The following is an 18,415-nucleotide window of genomic DNA, read 5'->3' as shown; positions in this document are numbered from 1 at the left end:
ATTTCAAACTTCTTGTAAACTTTTCATCAATACCCTGTTTCCCTCTTTAAATCTATGCAGTTTCATTTTGCAAGAAGAAAAGATATATTTCAATCATCATGTCGAAGATGAAATATGATCGGAAGCCACCGCTTGCTGCTAAATCGCCTATCCGTCTTCATACCGGCCGCTCCCTCCGATCAAACTCTGCCTCTCTGCTAACCCCACCAGGTCAAGAACTCGTAACCATTTTTTTGATTCATTTTACAGTAAAACAATAAATAATTTTCTTTTCATTGCATCTTTATTTTTGGTTAAAGGTTCTTTAAAGAAATCTCAAATCCGACCCGAGTACCTCTCCATTTCTTACGAGTTACTGGGTTTGGCTCGGAAAGTTAAAGACGAACTCGGGAATGAGGAAAATGAGAAGACTGGTTCAGGCGAGGAGACTATCCTCGGTGCCAACAAATCTTGCCCGGTGTTCGAAAAAGGCCAATTGTACGACGAGTACTCGGAGAGGAGAAACGAGAGGCTGAAGAGAAAGAAAGGCGAAACCGAGAATGAACCAAAGACGGGGCATCAATATCATCTCGGAGTAACAGTTGAATCTTCAAAGAGAAGAGGGTCATCGAAGAAGCTTGAGAGCTTGAGGAAGTCGGCGATGGAGACTCCAAGGTATCTGCTACGGAGCATGAACAAAGAGAATAAGAAGCCTCCTCTTCCTGTGTCTGTCACTGCCTCTCAGAAGAAAACAGCGGCTAGAAGAGTTGGTAAGCTCTGAAAATTGGGACTTTGGGAATTTTCTTCTTCAATTTCAAGTAATTTTGAAGGTTTGAATATAGACTACAGATGTTTCCATCTCCCAAGTGTGTTTGGTTTCTGGTTACTCTACCAGACAATATTTGAATATAAACATAACGCATTCACTCGGGCTTATTACATTTTGTTGGAAACTATTGTTGTTCTCTACATAATATTTACAAGTGCAAAACAAAATAAAATCCCATGCTTACTCGGTCCTCGCACTATTATTATTCACAAAACAAAAGCTAGGCACTTGGGCTTCAGTAATCAAATCCGTCCGGAAGATTCGTGTTGGAGCCGAAAAGCTTATTCATCCGACATTCCGTCCTCCTCCGACTCTTCCACTTCAGGATCATTTAGCTTATTAGCCACAATCATTTTGTCTACCACAGAAGCTCTCTCTTCAATACTTTCCCGCTTTGCTCCGTCTTTTTGCGATTTCTCATGAACACTGCCCACGTAATGGTCATTAGTTTCTCCTGGATTCTGTTCAGCTCCATGAGCAACCTGGGAAGAATCTTAAGAAATCTGTCAAGTTAAGTTTTTCATCTCAAGGCTAAGCGGCCATACAAACAGGCACAGATTTGATCACCTACCAGGATAGTCGACTCTTCAACATTCTCCTGCTCTGGTGCGTCGACTTTTAATGTCTCATCGACACCACTTAATTCGGCGTCATTAGTTTCTTTTAGACTTTCGTCGACTTTATAATAAACCTGTGGAAATTTTGTAAGTGATCTGTCAGTCCAAGTTTTCCTTCCAAGGAAGGTACTATGACCATTCAAAGTTCCAAAAGCTATAAGCCAAAGTTCACAATACTATATATACACAATTATCCCATGCGAAGTATGGTAAGTAGGAAGGCAGGTGCATTTTCATGCCAATTAAAAGACAAAAAATTGATTCGTTAGTAGGCCGGGATGGATATAAATGAAACAATATAATCAGAAAGACCGGGAAGAGATAATCGTACCACGCATGTGCGAGCTGGTGACAGTACTTTGAAAGAATTAGGGCGATTATTGAAGTTAGTTTCAGGCACACCCGGAATTCCTTCAGGAGATGTGAAATGATCCACATCATGAGCCACCTACCAGAATAATAACTAATTATATACCATTACCAGGAGAGAAGACAATTCATGGATAAGAAAGAGAGGCTATAGATGCTACTGCTTCATTAGTACAGTATCAGGGTAGATAAATTGTGGTTGCCAACATACAGGACCAGACCACAACCCATTCCTAGACCCAAGGAAACAATCAAAATTGTTTTCATGTCCCAGAAAGGTTCATGAAATTAGTAGCTGTAGACTTCCAATTATATGGAAGAAAACAAGCCAGAGAACATGACTCTTGTATCAAAAGAAACAGGCAAGAATAACAACAATAGCAGGAGTTCTTACTCTTCCATGCCCACCAAATTCCCAAGCATCACTATCCAACGCAACTCTATACTTCCCTGGCAAGTCACACCCCACTTTGTACCTGCATGTTTCGCACAATAGTCACTTGAAGAGTTTTAAGATGCAAGTAATTACTTTCTGGCATATATAGACGAGTAGACTAGTCTCCATCCATGAATTGTTCCTTGTACAAACACAAATAAAAATATATATGTTTTCATCACTTGAAACATACATACCCGTCATATGTATTTTCTGGATGAAAGTTGAACACGAAAACAAGATCTCCCCTCTCAAAGACGATAACCTAAATCAGGAAATCATTATCGAATCCACCAAAACTGAAATGGTTAAAACATGGCAACAGAAGGTTATAAGGCAGAGAAGAACTAAACAAGGGTGTAGTGCCATTATCGCTATCCGTTGGAAATAAAAGAAGAAAGAAAAAAGATACACCAGCATGATGACATAACAAGAAACCATCCATTGTACCATACGTGTTTGAAACTCATAGAAGGAAATAATAATCTTGTTTGTTGGCCATTGCAGTCTTTTGGTTTTCCAATAGCCATAAAAAAGAGTGATACATAAGCAATTTGTTATTTCTAAAATTTAAAATTTTTTTTTGATAGAAGTTGGAGGTCTCATTAAAAACTCCCTTCGTATTCTTCCACATACTTAGAAGTATGTTGAAGAACAAGGAAGGGAGAAAAGAGTGCCTCATATTTTATTAAATATAATACTAAGTACATGAGGTAACACCAAACCCACATACGGGAATAAACACCAATACAACCCATATCACCTAGAAATCTTACATCGTCAACCAAAAAGCCCCTAAATCACCTCAAGATGTAAGATAACATAACAACAACAAAAAACCAACAATTACAACCACAAACTTAAAAACGCCTCTGAATACAGCAGCCGAACAATCACAACCCAATTGGAGGATCAAGATCTAAAGAAATATCGCAATCTTCAGGAACCCAAGAATTAGGTTTGAAGGAAGGATCAACTTCATGCACCAAGATTTTGAATAAATGATCCCCGACCTTCAACTCCAACAACTCATTAATTCTCACTTGAGCGTTTGTGAGTATTTTGATTTTAGCCCGATCAAAAGACGAAGGGAACTCACAACTGTTATCGATTGCTATTAACTTGCCCCACTTAGTAGCTATGTTTTTGAAAGTATCCCAATTCCAAGCGTGAAAAGGAATACCTTCGCAAACTAGCCAAACGCGCCGGCTCTCCACCACAAGGCTCTCAGACCAAGTTTCCACTCTGGAAAACCATTCTGCAAGAGTTTCTAACTTTTCATCCTTCACGCATCTCAACGAATTAGAATCTTCAAAAACCATTAGAACTACATTTCCAGCAGCTCTCATAAGCGTGAAACCCGCTAGTCCTTTGGCTTGTATTTGGTTAGCAAGATTACCAATCTTGATAAAGTTCTTGCACCACCCCACAAGACAGTTAGACAACACATGAAGTTTATCTGCGTCCACAACACCCTCAACTTCACAGTGTTTAATTGTCGGAAAAACTTCCAGCCCCGACTTACTATGAACAACTTTCGAGGACTTTCGCCAGTAAGACTGTCGGGGTTTATGTTTAGCCAAAGAGACTCTAATTTTGTTGCCGTAAATATGATAACCATTCATCTTAGAAATCGATGTCCTTGCTTCTTCAATTGTAGCAAAGCGAATAAACCCAAAACGAACCCCATTCGAGTTTCTTTTTTTGGGAATGAAGGCATCAATAACTTGACCATGTGAGCCAAATATGGATGCAAGTTTCTTCCAATGGATCTTCTCTGGAAGGTTTTCGATAAAAATCGTGTAACAATCCTTTATGGACCCATTGCGAAAATCTGGTTGGCCTTCTTTCGACCGATTATAAAACCATTTCTTCTTCTTCCCACCACTTCGGAAAATTTTGCATCGGAATACCCTTTCGAATAGATCTCCTTGGCTCCACCATGATCAACATTAGCGACTGGAAGCGTTGGTGTTGCATGAACAAAAGACAGCTTTCCGTTCCTATGTTTCCCTTCTTGTGAGCATTTCTTCAAAGGACTGGATGATAGTGGATTTCACCCGACCTCGCCGAAAATGATCCCGAATTTTGTTGATTTTGGGTTGAAGGAGAGTGTCTGTAAGTGGTGCCGTCGGACTCAACTATCCAACCCGCCTCACGTGCCAAGGCTGCCAAAACATCGTTCTTAGCAGCATTCGGTGGAATAGAGAAGTTACCAAACTGTCTCAATCCGGCCAACAAGCGTCTGGTAAAAACTCTTCTTTGCGGTTTCCGTAACCTTGTCCTCTCCTTTTCATTCTCAATTTTACGATTGTCCTTACCGGAGTAAGATGAAGAGGCTGCACCAGCGGATCCAGATTTCTTGAGAAGACTGCCTCGTGGAACTGCATTTTCCTTCATTTTTAAATCGTTAACCCGCTTATTCAACTCTGCCACTAATGCTTTAAGAGCCTTCACTTTCGCTTCTAATTCCTTGGCAGACTCCAGGGGGATATCACCAACTGCAACACGGCAGTCTGGTTCAAGCGGGAGATGAGAACTCCTAGACGATGAAGGAGGAACAATAGGAGGCCTCACGGAGGAAGCAGCCACCGCACCAGCTGAGTCAAACCCTCGAAGTTGGCTGGGTTGAGACGTTGGATGGGGTTCCATGGTGAATACTCAGCTGTACACCACTGCTCGACACAAGAGAAGACGGGATTAGGTCACGTTTAGGCACTGCGCTGGGTTGAGTGGCGGAGGCGAACTCGGACGGCTGGAGGCTTCGAAAATCTGCAAAGGACGAGTGTAGATCTGCGACTAAAGACAGCGTTTTTCGCAAATGCAAGTCCAGATCTGTATTCACCGTGAGCAGACGACCATCCTAGGAAAAAGCGGCGTCAAACGGTGGTCAGAGTGTGGCGGCGGACGGCGGCAGCAGACGGCGGGCGGCGGCAGCGGCCAGCGGGCAACAGACGAATGAGACAACACTTTTAAATTTAAAAACACCTGGGCCCTAGAGAGATGGACTGCTGCAATGATATTACGAAAATTGCAGATTTACCTTGTTTACTTCATCAGCGCAGCTCACCATCTGCTTTGCCGATGAAAGGAATGGAAATTTATCATCAAGTGCATTCATAGCTCTATCAAATGCATTCATGAACTGCAAAGCCAAATGCAAAGGGAAAAGTTTAGGTAAAGATTGCATGGGAGGAGCAAAGCACTCCTGAATGGAGAAAGATAAAAAAGTAAGATACAACAATGATTAATAGTGAAGAAAGTTCAGTTCATAAAATAGATTATAATGATGCCTTCAAAGTTAAAAAGGCAGGTGAGCAGTGTTTGTGTTTCCACAATTATCTACCCAGTGGAAATAATGCACGGAAACTTTAAGAAATTCTTAACAATGAAAATGACCATGGACCTTGTATCTTAAGTGATCGGTATCCACCAGGTTCCACTGTCTTGTGCACTTTTCGTAACTCCACCCATTGCCTTCTCTCGGAAAGTCAATCCATTCAGGATGGCCAAACTGTACAAACATGCAGAAGAGATATCTACTAAACTTATTTGTTAAAAGAGAAAACAAGCCCTTATATTAGAAAATTTCCCTCTAGTCATGTATAGCCCATCACTCCTTTTTTCTTTTCTTTTTTTGTCTTTTTTACTTAAATGGACTGGGCATATCTTCATCGGTTCATTCTACTTTCCTAGACTTAATATTTCTCCAATATCCACCCAGATAAAATCTTGTAATGTCCAGTATGAAAAGTTGAGCCAGAATGTTTACCTCGTTTCCCATAAAATTAAGGTAACCCTCTCCTCCTAATGCCATAGTGATACAATGTATCATCTGCAAAAGAAATTTTAAATAAAGGAAAAATGTTAGGGGTGAGAAAGTAACAAATAATGAATTAAAAAAGAAAATGATCCACGCTGACGCAAAATATGATGGCTGAATAAAATAATCAAAGTTCCATATTTGCAGTTTTCATAACAACACATGGATTCATGGTTGCTGTAATTCATCAAGGAAAGACATTAAGGAAACAACAGAGAAAAGTCTATATAAGTTTTGAGTTAGCACCAACCTTGTGAAGTGCAATCCCTCTCTCAATGGCAGGAGAAGCATCTGTTAAACATGACATGCCGGAGTACATTTCTTTGTCCATCAGGAAAAATGCTATTGTCTTGTCACCAACAATAGACTGCACCAAAAAAGAGTGGTATCAGAGAAACGTGACAAATGGCAAAATATACAAACAATTAAAGGAAAGGAATCAGTAAGAAGTGCCAATGTGGTGTCAGATTCAGGGAAGGAGATCGGCTATGATTAACCATTTATGATATGCATCCTTTCAGGCTTTGCTTCGAGATAGAGGAGAAAAAAAAGAGGACAGTAAGCATTTTATTGCTCAAGCGTTCTTTATGTTATATCTCTTTTTGTCATCATCCAAAAGAAAGAAAAACGAAGTCCAAAGGAAAAGAAATTCTGGTGTCTCATGAAGAAATGATTTAACTAAATTTAGAAATAGATTGGTGAGAAAAACAATTCCTCGCTGTTTATACCTGATCATGACTTTCAGCATAGGATATACACTTCTCAGTGTGTCTCCTATTTGTCAAGTTCCAGGATAAATCCTTCATTAACCACTGTTCATCATTCTTATTCTTCAAGTAATCAATCCACTTGTCAGGGATGGCCATTGCTAGCCGGTAATCAAAACCAATTCCCCCTTCATAGACAGGCCTACCAAGTCCAGGCATACCGGAAACATCTTCAGCAATTACAGTTGCATCCGGCAAGATGCTATGTATCAGAGAATTGGCCAGCATTAAATAAACAACAGCATCAACATCAGTAGCCTCGTTGAAATACTCGTTGTAATTCCCTGTGAATGCCATGTTGATACCGTGGTGATGATACAACATGGAGGTCACTCCATCAAACCTAAACCCGTCAAATTTGAACTCCTCAAGCCACCACCTCAAGTTTGAAAGGAGGAAGCGAAGGACTTCCCAATTACCATAATTAAACAGCCGACTATCCCATAACTTGTGGTAACCTTTTTCTCCAGTGTGAAAATATGATTCCTGTGAACTTTGGCCAACATCAAAGCCATTGAGTCCATCAGTGACATTGTTACTTGCATGGCTGTGAACAACATCCATTAAGACCTGTAGACCTAAGCTGTGAGCTTTATCAATTAAATATTTGAGGTCCTCAGGAGTTCCAGATCTACTACTTGCAGAAAAAAAGTTCGTAACATGGTATCCAAACGATGCATAGTAGGAGTGCTCCATTACAGCCATCAATTGTACAGTATTATAATTATTTGCCTTAATTCGGGGTAAAACTTCATCAGCAAATTCTCTGTATGAACTAATACGTGGTTCTGAACTACTCATTCCAACATGTGCTTCATATATTCTTGGGGCTTTAGGTTTTGGAGGACGAGGGTACTTAAACTCATACCTGCATTATCAATGAAGAGTACATTAAAAGGAACAATTTCTAGATCACATGTATTAAAATTACAAAATCAGCAATATCAAAAGAATAAGGCAGCAAGTTTCCAATCTCAAGCAATATCAAACTGATTTCAGTAATGGTCTTTAAATTATGGATTAAAAGAATACGCAAGTACTACAATGTCCAGAACCCTGCACCACACTGTTGTTTCTTCTTCTTCTTTCCCTTTTTTGGGCCTAGACACAACACTTTTGTTGACTACTAACTATGTTTCTTTTATATTAAATGAAATCATGAGTAAAAATATAAATAAAATAAAATCTGAAGAAACTGCACCTTTCTGAAGGTGGAGGATCCCAATGCACGCCGTCATATGGTGCTCCAAATGTATTAGGGTCTACAGTGGCATACTTAACCCAAGCAGGAATCCTATCTACCCAAACTCCATCACCATGCTTGAATCTGAACTTGACTCTTGAATTATGAGGAATAGCAGGGTTTCCCTCATAATCCGGAACTTTTATGCTCCAAACGCCAAATTGATTTTTTTCCATCTGGTGGTTGGAACCATCCCATCCATTAAAATCTCCAACAACTTGAGCTTCCCTGAATGATGCAAAAAACTCTAACTAAGCAACAGATATATGTAGCTTGCTAGTACCAAAAGTTAGTATATTTGTGTTTCAGAAACCAAAAACTTACTGAGCAGCAGGAGCCCACTCACGGTAGACAATTCCATCGTCGTCTTTGTTAAATCCGAATTTCAAATAACCTATAAAAGAGGGTAAAAGACAGATTTCATTTGAACATTCGCATATGAGATACTGATTTAACTACTTAGCAAGAAACTTCATCATCGAAATAGCCTTTGATAAAAGCAAATCAATAAGCGGATGGCATTTAAATGACCTTTTGCAAATTCCTCCAACCCTCCCTCGTACTTTTCAAAGAGAGTGTTCTGATCCACATATTTCTTAATTCTATATTGAAAGTGATCTTTAAATGGTCGGAGTGCAGTATCAACATCGAAGATACGGATGTGTTCTGCTTCTTCCTCGGAGGTTGTCATCGTTGAAGTATCCTGAACTATAACAGCTGATATTGGGGAACCATAGCTGACCTAGAGGGGAAAGTAGAGCAGAGAAGATGAGTTATTCAACACCAAAACACTTACGATTCCATTTCCGTATATGACACCAAAGATAGCCAAGGATTTCAATCAATTTTACATTTCATCGTGCGAGAAATTAGAAATACGTTCACTAGCGCTGATTAGGACTAATATTTATGAAAATTAAAGAAATCGTACCCTTCGATACAAGGAGTTGCAGGGAAATAAATGTCGCCGTAACAAATTTTGGGATCCACGACTATACTCAGCGGCTAGTTGTTTGGCAAGTTGATGATTAGTTGTTGAACGCTGGGGAAACATAAACAAGTTAAACAGCCGTCGGAGTAGAAACGACATTGCAAATGATCAAGTATTTTAAGAAATTAGAGTAAAAAGAAAAGACTGAACTAATATTACGAAAGAGCGATTGTTGTTGGATGAAGGTGAGAAAGATCGAAAAGCAGAAGGCGTAGCGAGAAGACTCAAGGAAGCCATCATCTTTGTGAATCCAAGATCCAGCCTCTCAAGCAAAGCTCAGCTCCATTGTCTCTTTTAAGCAAAGAATGGTTTAAACAGAGAGCAAAGCATAAACACAAATGATCAGCATTAGCTCCAAATCCCATATTTATTTAATGGAATAAAAATCTAGGCCGTTGGTTATTCAACGAAAAATAAGCAAAATTAGTTTTGTTAATTCAGCAGAAAAACAAGTGCTGCAGTTGAAATGGTGATCGACTTGCCTTCCGAAAGAGACAAAGCATATGCTCACACGTTGCGATTCAGCCGCCCGTTAAAATTCCAGGATTTATTATAAAAATCAAAAGGGTAAACTACTCTACTGGTCACTAATGTATTGTTTTCGTTTTCACCACTGATATTTTAAAAGTCACAAATCGATCATTAACGTTATCGTTTGTTACAAATTGACCACTCACCGCTAATAGGCGTGACAGAAAACACATGTAGACTGTTAACAGCCGTTAACAGGCTTATCTGGATGGTATAATTACACAAATAATACATTTTAGTTATATATTCTTTTAATTTGATCCTAATTTTAATAAATTAAAATAAATTACCTACGAATCAGGAGATATCATGTGTTATTGGTTACACATCTATCAATAATTATTAATTATTAATATTGGAGCAATTATGTAAGATACAATCTTATAATCACTTCAATGATTTAAAATAAATAAATAAAATTTTCAGATATTAAAATAATATTAGATTATACGTTTAAATGTTAAAATACGATTGAATCATATATAATATAATACTTTAAATATTCTTACATTGTTAATTAATATAATATAATCTATTGATTAAGCATCATCGTTAACATTTGGTTGTTGTGGCGGCATGAAGAAAGAAGCTAGTTTTAATAGGTTTGTTTATCAGCTCAGCTCCGTCACGCACCTAAAAACCAAAGAGATAAAACTATTTTTGCTCAAACTTGATGAGTGGGAGAGGCGGCGGCGGCTCATTTTGCATGGGATACTCTCAACCTACTAACCAGTTCATTCAACACTTGCATTCCACGCTTCATTTCTTCATACCAATCCCATTTTTCTTTTGTTTTTTGTTTTAATAATTAGACTCGGTTTAACCATCGTCTCCATGAGGAATTCTGCTTCACATTCTGTAATGATGGAGATAGAGCCTAATAAACCAGCGGGGAATGGTATGGTGGTCGGAGGTTTGAGTTCACTGAGTGAAACACTGTGGCCAGAGAAGACCAACACCGAGTTCGTCGGAGACGTATCCGCCAGGCTGACATTGAAGGACCTGACCGTGATGGTGTCTCTCAGCAACGGGACGACCCAGAAGGTGTTGGAAGGGCACACCGGTTATGCCGTGCCAGGCACTCTCACCGCCCTCATGGGACCTTCAGGCTCCGGGAAGTCAACACTTCTTGATGCGCTCTCCGGTCACTTGACTGCCAACGCTTTCCTCTCCGGAACCGTAGGTAACCAATGACAGGTGTGACACATGGCACATCTGGATTCATAGGTAAATTTATTTTAATTTATTAAAAGTATGATCAAATTGAAAGAATATATAAAAAATATAGACTATTTATGTAATTATACCATCCAAGTAAGCCTGTTAACGGTTGTTAACAGTCCACGTGTGTTTTCCGTCATGCCCGTTAACGGCAAGTGACCAATTGGTCACTAATATTTGACCAATTTGTAACAAACAATAACGTAAGTGAACAATTTATGACTTTTGAAACATTAGTGGTAAAAACGAAAACTTATTTAACCATTAGTGACCATTAGAGTAATTTACCCAAATCAAAAGTCGCCTGAATAAGCGAAGCAACGCTTCATTTGTTAAATGAACGAACATGAACAAGATTTTGCGTTCATTTAATTAAATGAATGAACATGAACAAAGGGCTCGTTCGTTCATTTACGTTCGTAAACATTCGATTATATGTTCGTTTATGTTCGAACAGACGACAAGTTGAATATGTTACGAAGATTATTGAATTTGTTGAACAAATTAACTTTAAGACTTTATTATGTTCATATAACTTATTTATGATTTATGTATGTTTTTTTCGTATTCGAATAAATTAACTCTAAAGTTGCAGGTTATATTAATGAATTTTAAGTTGTTATTCTTGTTATTTACTTTTTTTTACATTCATTTGTTGTGTTCGAATAAGTTTTTTTGTGTGTTTGTGTTGTTCGTTTATGTTCGTTCGTGTTCGTTTATATTCGTTTATTATTTAAATGAACGAACATGAACAAGCTATATTCCTTAATAAACGAACATGAACAAAAAAAAATTTGTTCGTTTATTTATTAAATGAACGAACATGAACATACATCCGTTAGTGTGTGTTCGGTTCGTTTATAGGCCTATCGTCTACTGTGCTTATCGACCGATAATGTTTCACTTGTGATGGGTAAAATAAAATTGTTGTTCGATTTGATTCGTTAAACGTTAAATTCATTAAAATTTTATTTGATTTGTACTCATTAAAAAATTTTATTGCTCGATTCAACTCAACTCGTTAAGCTCATATAATTTGGATAAAGTAATTAGAATTTAATTTTTGGGTGTATTAATAATTGATAGTTAAACATTTTTCTTATTTTTATAATAAGAATAATAAATTAGTAATAATTATTAATTAAAAATTTAATATTTTTTATTATCTATTAGTAAATGAGTAATTATTAATTAATTTTTTAAATAGAATAATTTTTTAAGGTAACAATTAAAAATTATAAAAAAAATAACAAACTACTCACGAACTTATTGAGTCAAGTTGGACTTTGCTTGCTTTAATTCGTTAAAATGTCAAATCAAAATCCAATTATATTAACTCAAATTAAATATTAATTAAATTTTAACCGAATTAAATTCAAACAACTCAACGATCAACTCATTAATCACTCATACTTTCGTTCTTTCCTTTTATCACTTCTCGTCTCTTTGTTTTTATATCAAAATTTGATTATAAATTGATATAATGTGTGATATTATATAAGAACTTTTATTTGATTTTCATGTATCACAAACATTTTTATGTGATATTTTACATTTGTTTACTGTACATGTAAGTAATTTTATTTATCTTGTCCAAATAATTTTTACTCAACGATTTTCAACTATTTTTAAAAAAAAAAGTGCAAATTCGATTTTTTTTAAAAAAAATTGATTTTTAAAAATTAAAGATTTAGAGTCTTCATCGATAATTTAAGATTAAGTATAATTATATACATATAAAATTACTTTTTAAAAGGAATTTTGAAATCTCTTTCTAAAGATAATTTTAATATTTGTATTTAATCAAAGATTTATAAAAAGTAAGTTCAAGAATTAATTATGTGGGAAATGGTGAACATCCTCACAATTATCCAAACTCGGTAACTACTTAATTATGCATTGTCTTGATATTAAATTTTATGAGTTCAAATTGTCATAACCATTTTTAGGTAAAATAATTAAATATTGTTTTTAAAAAACGATTATGACTTTAATTTGTAAAAATCGGTGATTTCGGAATTAATTTGAATAAAATAGAAAAGAGTCGCCATCGACCTTTGAGTTAGGTAGGTCGAATACCTAAAACCGTCTTTCAAAACAATTTTAAGGAAAATCATTTTTTAAGACAAAATTCGGTCTGCGTTACCAAAGATTCATTTAAATGGATTCGGGAGTCGGTTACGTGTGGAGAAGGGTAAGCACCCCCACAACGCCCAAAATTGGTACTGTGTCGCTTACACATTGTTGTAAATAGTGGAAATTACAAATCGAATATAAAGTTAAAATATGATCTATTTATCGAACATTGATTAATTTGCTTCGAATTAAATTAATTACAGAAAATTCTTTAACTCGAAAAGAAATATCAAAATTAGTAATCCTCCATCGGGAAAGCTAACTCGACTATTTCTTGTCAATAAAAGAATATTCCCTCATTGATAAATATGCAAATCGAATATAAATAAAATTGACGTTTGCAATTGAATAAAAGGAAATAAATAGTGAATTAAAAGTAACACACATTGCATTATTAAAATAAATTAATTAGTAAAATATACTCTACTTGTTGCAAGTTCCTATGTCGTTAAAATGTCGTATCGGATCGAACCACTTCGACCAAGTGGTACTTTCCACGCCCATTCTACGCATACGTGTTCTTGAAAATATAATCGAATATTTCGTACATAGATAAAAATATAATATAAAAAATGTAATTGCAAATACAAAAATAAAATATTTACGTTAAATGAAATTAAGAACATTATTTGCATAATACAAATAACCGAATAACAAGTACAATAAAATCATACATAAATGACTAAAATAAAATATTCACAAATGTCAGGGATAAATTCGAACATCAACCAAAATACCTAACATATAAAATCAGGGGCTAAAATGAAACTATTACAAACATTGGGACCAAAGTCAAATATCCACAAAAATGACATAACATACATTAGTAGGACTAAAATATAAACAAGGAAACATAGATGCCCAAAACAAAAGAAAATAAAATAGACATTAAACCAAATATATTAAAGAACAGAAAATGACTAAAATACAAACAATTAGAACTTGAAGCCAAAAATTCAAAAATTCAAAAATTCAAAGTTATATTCAGTGATTAAAATAAAATAATTACACAATACGAGATCAGATTCAAACATTCATGAAAGTAGTAATATAAAAGAGTAAGGACTAAAATGAAATAAACAGAAACATAAAAGATCACAAAGTAATTAAACCAAACATCAAACAATGACTAAAATAGAATATATACGAATATGGTGACCAAATTCAAATAACAGTAAAGATAATAAAATGCATGGGATCAGTGATTAAATTGAAATATTTGAAAATATTAAATCCAGAATCAAATATAGACAAATATGATATAAAACATGAACAGTGACTAATATATAACATTTGCAAATTTCATGACCAAATCTGAATATCAAAGGAAAATGCACAATAAATTGAAACAGTGACTAAAAAGAAATAAATATAAATATCACAACCAAATTATAATATCAGCAAACATAATATACAAATTAATGACTGAAATGCAATCATTAAAAACTAAAAGGCTCGAAATAAAACAGTAATAATTTCATTAAATGACTTAAATAAAGCATTACAAAGGAGAAGGGACCTAAAGTGTAGTTACCCCATGCTTGCAAAACACGGGTGCCCAGACCCTTGAAACGGCGCCGTTTTGAAACCCGTTTAAATACCCCCTTTATATGTTTGAAAATTCATATCCCTTCATTCTTCTCCCCTTCCATTTCACAGAAAGAGAGAAAGAGAGGAAGCTCTCTGGAGCTTCAACCGAAGCCCAGAATCTGAGGAGGCTTCGTCGTGCCGGCCGCCGTTGGTCGACGATCACCGCCGTACGCCACCGCCAGAAAAGAGAAAGGAGGGCACCAACTGAAACGCTTCAACGCCCTGGTCATGAATCCGGGGTTAGTTTCCCCGAAAAAAGGCTCAAACGCTGTGAATCCATGAAGAACCCTTCGGATTCTTCGACTCCGGCGACCTTAGATTTCAACGATGGAACGAGGTAAGGGTTTCTCTCCTTGGTTCCTCTACACTCTCCGTATTTTTTCCCCTATTTCCTTTCTTTTTATGTTTTTATTTTTTTTATCTTCTCTCCTCTCTGATTTTCTTTTTTCTCTACAAAACCCGAATGCCCCCTTATCACATATTTCTCTCTTCTTTTATGTTGATCTCTGTGATTGGTTTGATGGATGATTGATGTTGTCAATGAATAGATATGGCCATGGCAGGATTAGATATGCCTTGGGATTTCTCTTGTACTTGCATCTTATTTTTTTATTGATTTTTATATGTTCTTCACTGTTGATAGATTGATGGAGGGACCTTCGGTCACTGTGGATGCAGGCGGCCAGCGTCAGAGGCTGTCGGTGAGGGGATGCTTGGCTTGAGCGGCGGCTAGAGATGAGAAGTTTGGCTTGTGAAGCTCATGCGCCTGAGAGAGTTGAAGCGGCAGTGGCTGGCTTGATATTTTAGGGTTAGAAAACCCTAATCTATTGATCTTCTGGCCGGGTCGATTCAAATCCGGGTCGGGCTCCAGTTGGATTTTGGATCTTGGGGTTGGGTCACTTGTGAACTTGTATGTATTGGGTCATGTCTGTTGGGCTTGGTGTTTGGGGTCAGATTGTGAAGCCTACAAAAATTGTGACATGTAAATTAATAATAATAATAATAGTAATAATAATATAACGATAATAATAAATATTAAATAAAAAAACCCGGACAAAAACGGGTGTCTACAACTGCCCCTCTTTGCACATTCTTGTGTTAACAAGAATAGGGCAAAAACGATAAGATAACTCGTTTTTGTCTGGTTCTCTTCCTTTTATGCTTAGAAATTTGATAAGGTTTGTTGGGGACGACACTGCTTATACATGATGAAGAGTTCTGGTCGTTTAAGGGTGACACGGTTCCTACGTGATGAGGAAATCTGGTCGGGGGATGACACGGCTCATACGTGATGAAGAGTTCTGGCCATCTAGGGGTGGATGATAACTCGGTTCCTACGCGATGAGGACGGCTGGTTATCTATGGTTGACATGGCTCCTACATGATGAGGAGATCTGGTCAGGGGATGACACGGTTCCTATGTGATGAGGACTACTGGCCATCTCTAGGGATAATGGTTTCAAGGGAGACCAACTCAAAGATGTGTTTCAATAGAAACAAACTCAAAAATTGGATTTTGAAAAATTGTCTCAAGGGAGACAAAATTCGTTTCAAGAGAAACGATCTCAAAGATATTTGCTTTGTTTCAAGTGAAATAAACTCAAAGATAAGTTTTTCAAAAGCAACTGTCTCGAAAGAGACAAAATTCGTTTCAAAGGAAACAACCCAAAGATGGCATTTAAAGGGAATTGTCTCAAGCAAGACAAAATTTGTTTTTAAGGGAAACGTTCTCAAAGATCGGTGTTTCATGGGAAATTGTCTCAAATGAGACAAAATTCATTTCAAGGGAAACGATCTCAAAGATGTTTGTTTTGTTTCAAGGGAAACAGATTTAAAGATGGTAAATTTTGTTTCCAAAGAAATAAACTCAAAGATTTTTCTCAAAGAAACTGTCTCGAGAGAAACAAAATTTTGTTTCCAAAGAAAGAGATTCAATGATTTTTTTGAAAAGACATTGTCATAAGAGACAAAACTTTGTTTTTCAGAAAATTGTATCTTAGTGAGACAAAATTTTGTTTCCAAAGAAATAGACTCAAAGATTTTTCTTCAAAAGAAATTGTTTTAAGGGATAAAACATTGTTTCCAGAGAAACAAACTCAAAGATGATCTTGTTTTAAGAGAAAATGTTTCAAGAGAAAATGTTTCAAGAGAAAATGTTTCAAGTGAAACAACTCAAAAATGGTTTTATTTCAAGAGAAACAAACTCAAAGATTTTGTATTTCTAGAGAAACTGCCTCAAGGGAGTCAAAACTTGTTTTAATAAAAACAATCTCAAAGGTGGGTAGTTTTAAAAGAAATTGTCTCGAGAGACAAAATTTTGTTTCAAAGGAAACAAACTCAAAGATTTTTTCTCAAAAGAAATTGTCTCAAGAGAGACAAAAATTTGTTTCCAAATAAATATACTCAAAGATGGATTACATCTTAAGTGAGACAATTTTTTTCAAAGGAGACAATCTCAAAGGTTGGTTTTTCATTAGAAACTGTCTCAAGAGAGACACAATTTGTTTTTAAAGAAATAAACTCAAAGATGATTTTGTTAAGAGAAACAGACTCAAAGATTTTTTTTTAAATGAACAGACTCAAAAATTTGTTTTAAGAGAGACAAAATTCATTTTAAGAGAAACAGACTCAAAGATTTTTTCTCAAAAGAAATTGTCTCAAGAGAGACAAAAATTTGTTTCCAAAGAAACAGACTCAAAGATTTTTGTTTCAAAAGAAACGACTCAAAGATTTTTTCACGAAATTGTCTCAAGAGAGACAAAACTTTGTTTCAAAAGAAATAGACTCAAAGATTTGTTCAAAAAAAAGAAATAACTCAAAGATTTTTATTTAAAAGGAACAAACTCAAAGATTTGTTTCAAGAGAAACTGTCTCAAGAGAGACAAAAATCGTTTTAAAAGATTCAAAGATTGTCGATTTTTTTTCTAGGGAAACAATATCAAAGGTGTTTGTTTTATTTCAAAGGAAACAATTTCAGGATTTGTGTTTAAAGAGGAAATTGTCTCACGCGAGACGAATCATCTTTGAAAATCTCAAGTGATATTAATTTTGTTTTAAATACAACAACTTTGAAATTTGTATTATGAGGGAAAATGTCTCAAGCGAGACGAATTTTTTTTTTGAAAGAAACAACAATCTCAATTGAGATTAATATTGTTTTAAGTGAAGCAAATTCAAAATTTGTATCTCAAAGGAAAAATGTCTAAAGCGAGATGAAGTTTGTTTTAAGAAACAACAATCTCAAGTGAGATTAATTTTGTTTCAAGTGAAGCAAATTCGAAATTTGTATATCAAAGGAAAAAATGTCTCAAGCGAGACGCAATTTGTTTTAAATTTCTCAAAATTTGTGGAAAATGTCTCCAGCTAGACATAATTTGTTTTAAAGAGAAAGTTGTCTCAAACGAGACAAAATTTGTTTTTAAGAAAACTACCTCTAGTGAGACGACACTTTTTTTTAAGAAAATAATCTCAAGAGCTCAAAGTATGTCTATTGATTCCTGCATGTTGAGGAAACGTCTTCAGAAGATCTGATTGTTGACTTCAGGAAGCCAAATATGTGGGTTGCATTGTTCTTTCAGGTTGAAAACATCTGGTTATTTCCGAGCTTTTATTTCCTGAAAAGATCAAAATGATGCATTTTTGACTATCTTGGATGTTATGATGGATGTCAAGATGAAATTTATTTGATTTTTTTATTGAATTTGTCCTCAAGAGAAAAATGTCTTTAATGCACCTGATGATAAATGTTTAATGCAACTATGCAAAATCATGTAACATGCATGTATGTGTTGATGTATGTATATATGTATGTATGAGTTGATGTATGTTTCTCAATCTGTAAGGAGGATGGTTGCGAGAGCAGTCTTCACTCTATCATTGATTC

At 35.7% G+C, this 18,415-nt stretch overlaps 1 protein-coding gene across 3 annotated transcripts; it reads right to left on the bottom strand.

Moving 5' to 3' along the window:
* Nucleotides 1-972: 972 nt before the first annotated feature.
* On the bottom strand, nucleotides 973-9,540 carry LOC120215504 (1,4-alpha-glucan-branching enzyme 1, chloroplastic/amyloplastic-like). 3 transcript variants are annotated; one of them, XM_039213176.1, is made up of 15 exons: nucleotides 9,205-9,540; nucleotides 8,995-9,105; nucleotides 8,595-8,805; nucleotides 8,388-8,457; nucleotides 8,022-8,291; nucleotides 6,782-7,688; nucleotides 6,304-6,420; nucleotides 6,003-6,065; nucleotides 5,637-5,744; nucleotides 5,274-5,375; nucleotides 2,428-2,495; nucleotides 2,189-2,270; nucleotides 1,757-1,873; nucleotides 1,380-1,499; nucleotides 973-1,301 (listed from the first exon to the last, which is right to left on the bottom strand). In XM_039213176.1, the coding sequence occupies exons 1-15, from the start codon at nucleotides 9,292-9,294 to the stop codon at nucleotides 1,167-1,169; spliced, it is 2,571 nt and encodes an 856-aa protein (XP_039069107.1). In that variant the 5' UTR covers nucleotides 9,295-9,540; the 3' UTR covers nucleotides 973-1,166. The 3 variants fall into 3 exon arrangements, with proteins under 3 accessions (XP_039069107.1, XP_039069105.1, XP_039069106.1); XM_039213174.1 differs by having other exon boundaries at nucleotides 973-1,290; nucleotides 9,205-9,538; XM_039213175.1 differs by having other exon boundaries at nucleotides 973-1,290; nucleotides 9,214-9,538.
* Nucleotides 9,541-18,415: the final 8,875 nt, after the last annotated feature.

This window comes from Hibiscus syriacus, unplaced genomic scaffold (assembly GCF_006381635.1).
Source record: "Hibiscus syriacus cultivar Baekdansim isolate YM2019G1 unplaced genomic scaffold, ASM638163v2 tig00110122_pilon, whole genome shotgun sequence".
NCBI lineage: Eukaryota > Viridiplantae > Streptophyta > Magnoliopsida > Malvales > Malvaceae > Hibiscus > Hibiscus syriacus.
The sequence above is the reverse complement of the archived record's forward strand: the minus strand, read 5'-3'. Positions and strand labels throughout refer to the sequence as shown.

Bases quoted from the DNA above. Each gene is read 5' to 3' on its own strand.
- LOC120215504 (XM_039213174.1), bottom strand. From the start codon at position 9,294: ATGATGGCTTCCTTGAGTCTTCTCGCTACGCCTTCTGCTTTTCGATCT. The intron at 2,271-2,427 runs GTATGTATGTTT...CGAAACATGCAG, and splicing joins CCAGAAAATACATATGACGG to GTACAAAGTGGGGTGTGACT. The intron at 1,291-1,379 runs GTAGGTGATCAA...GATTCTTCCCAG, and splicing joins TTGAAGAGTCGACTATCCTG to GTTGCTCATGGAGCTGAACA.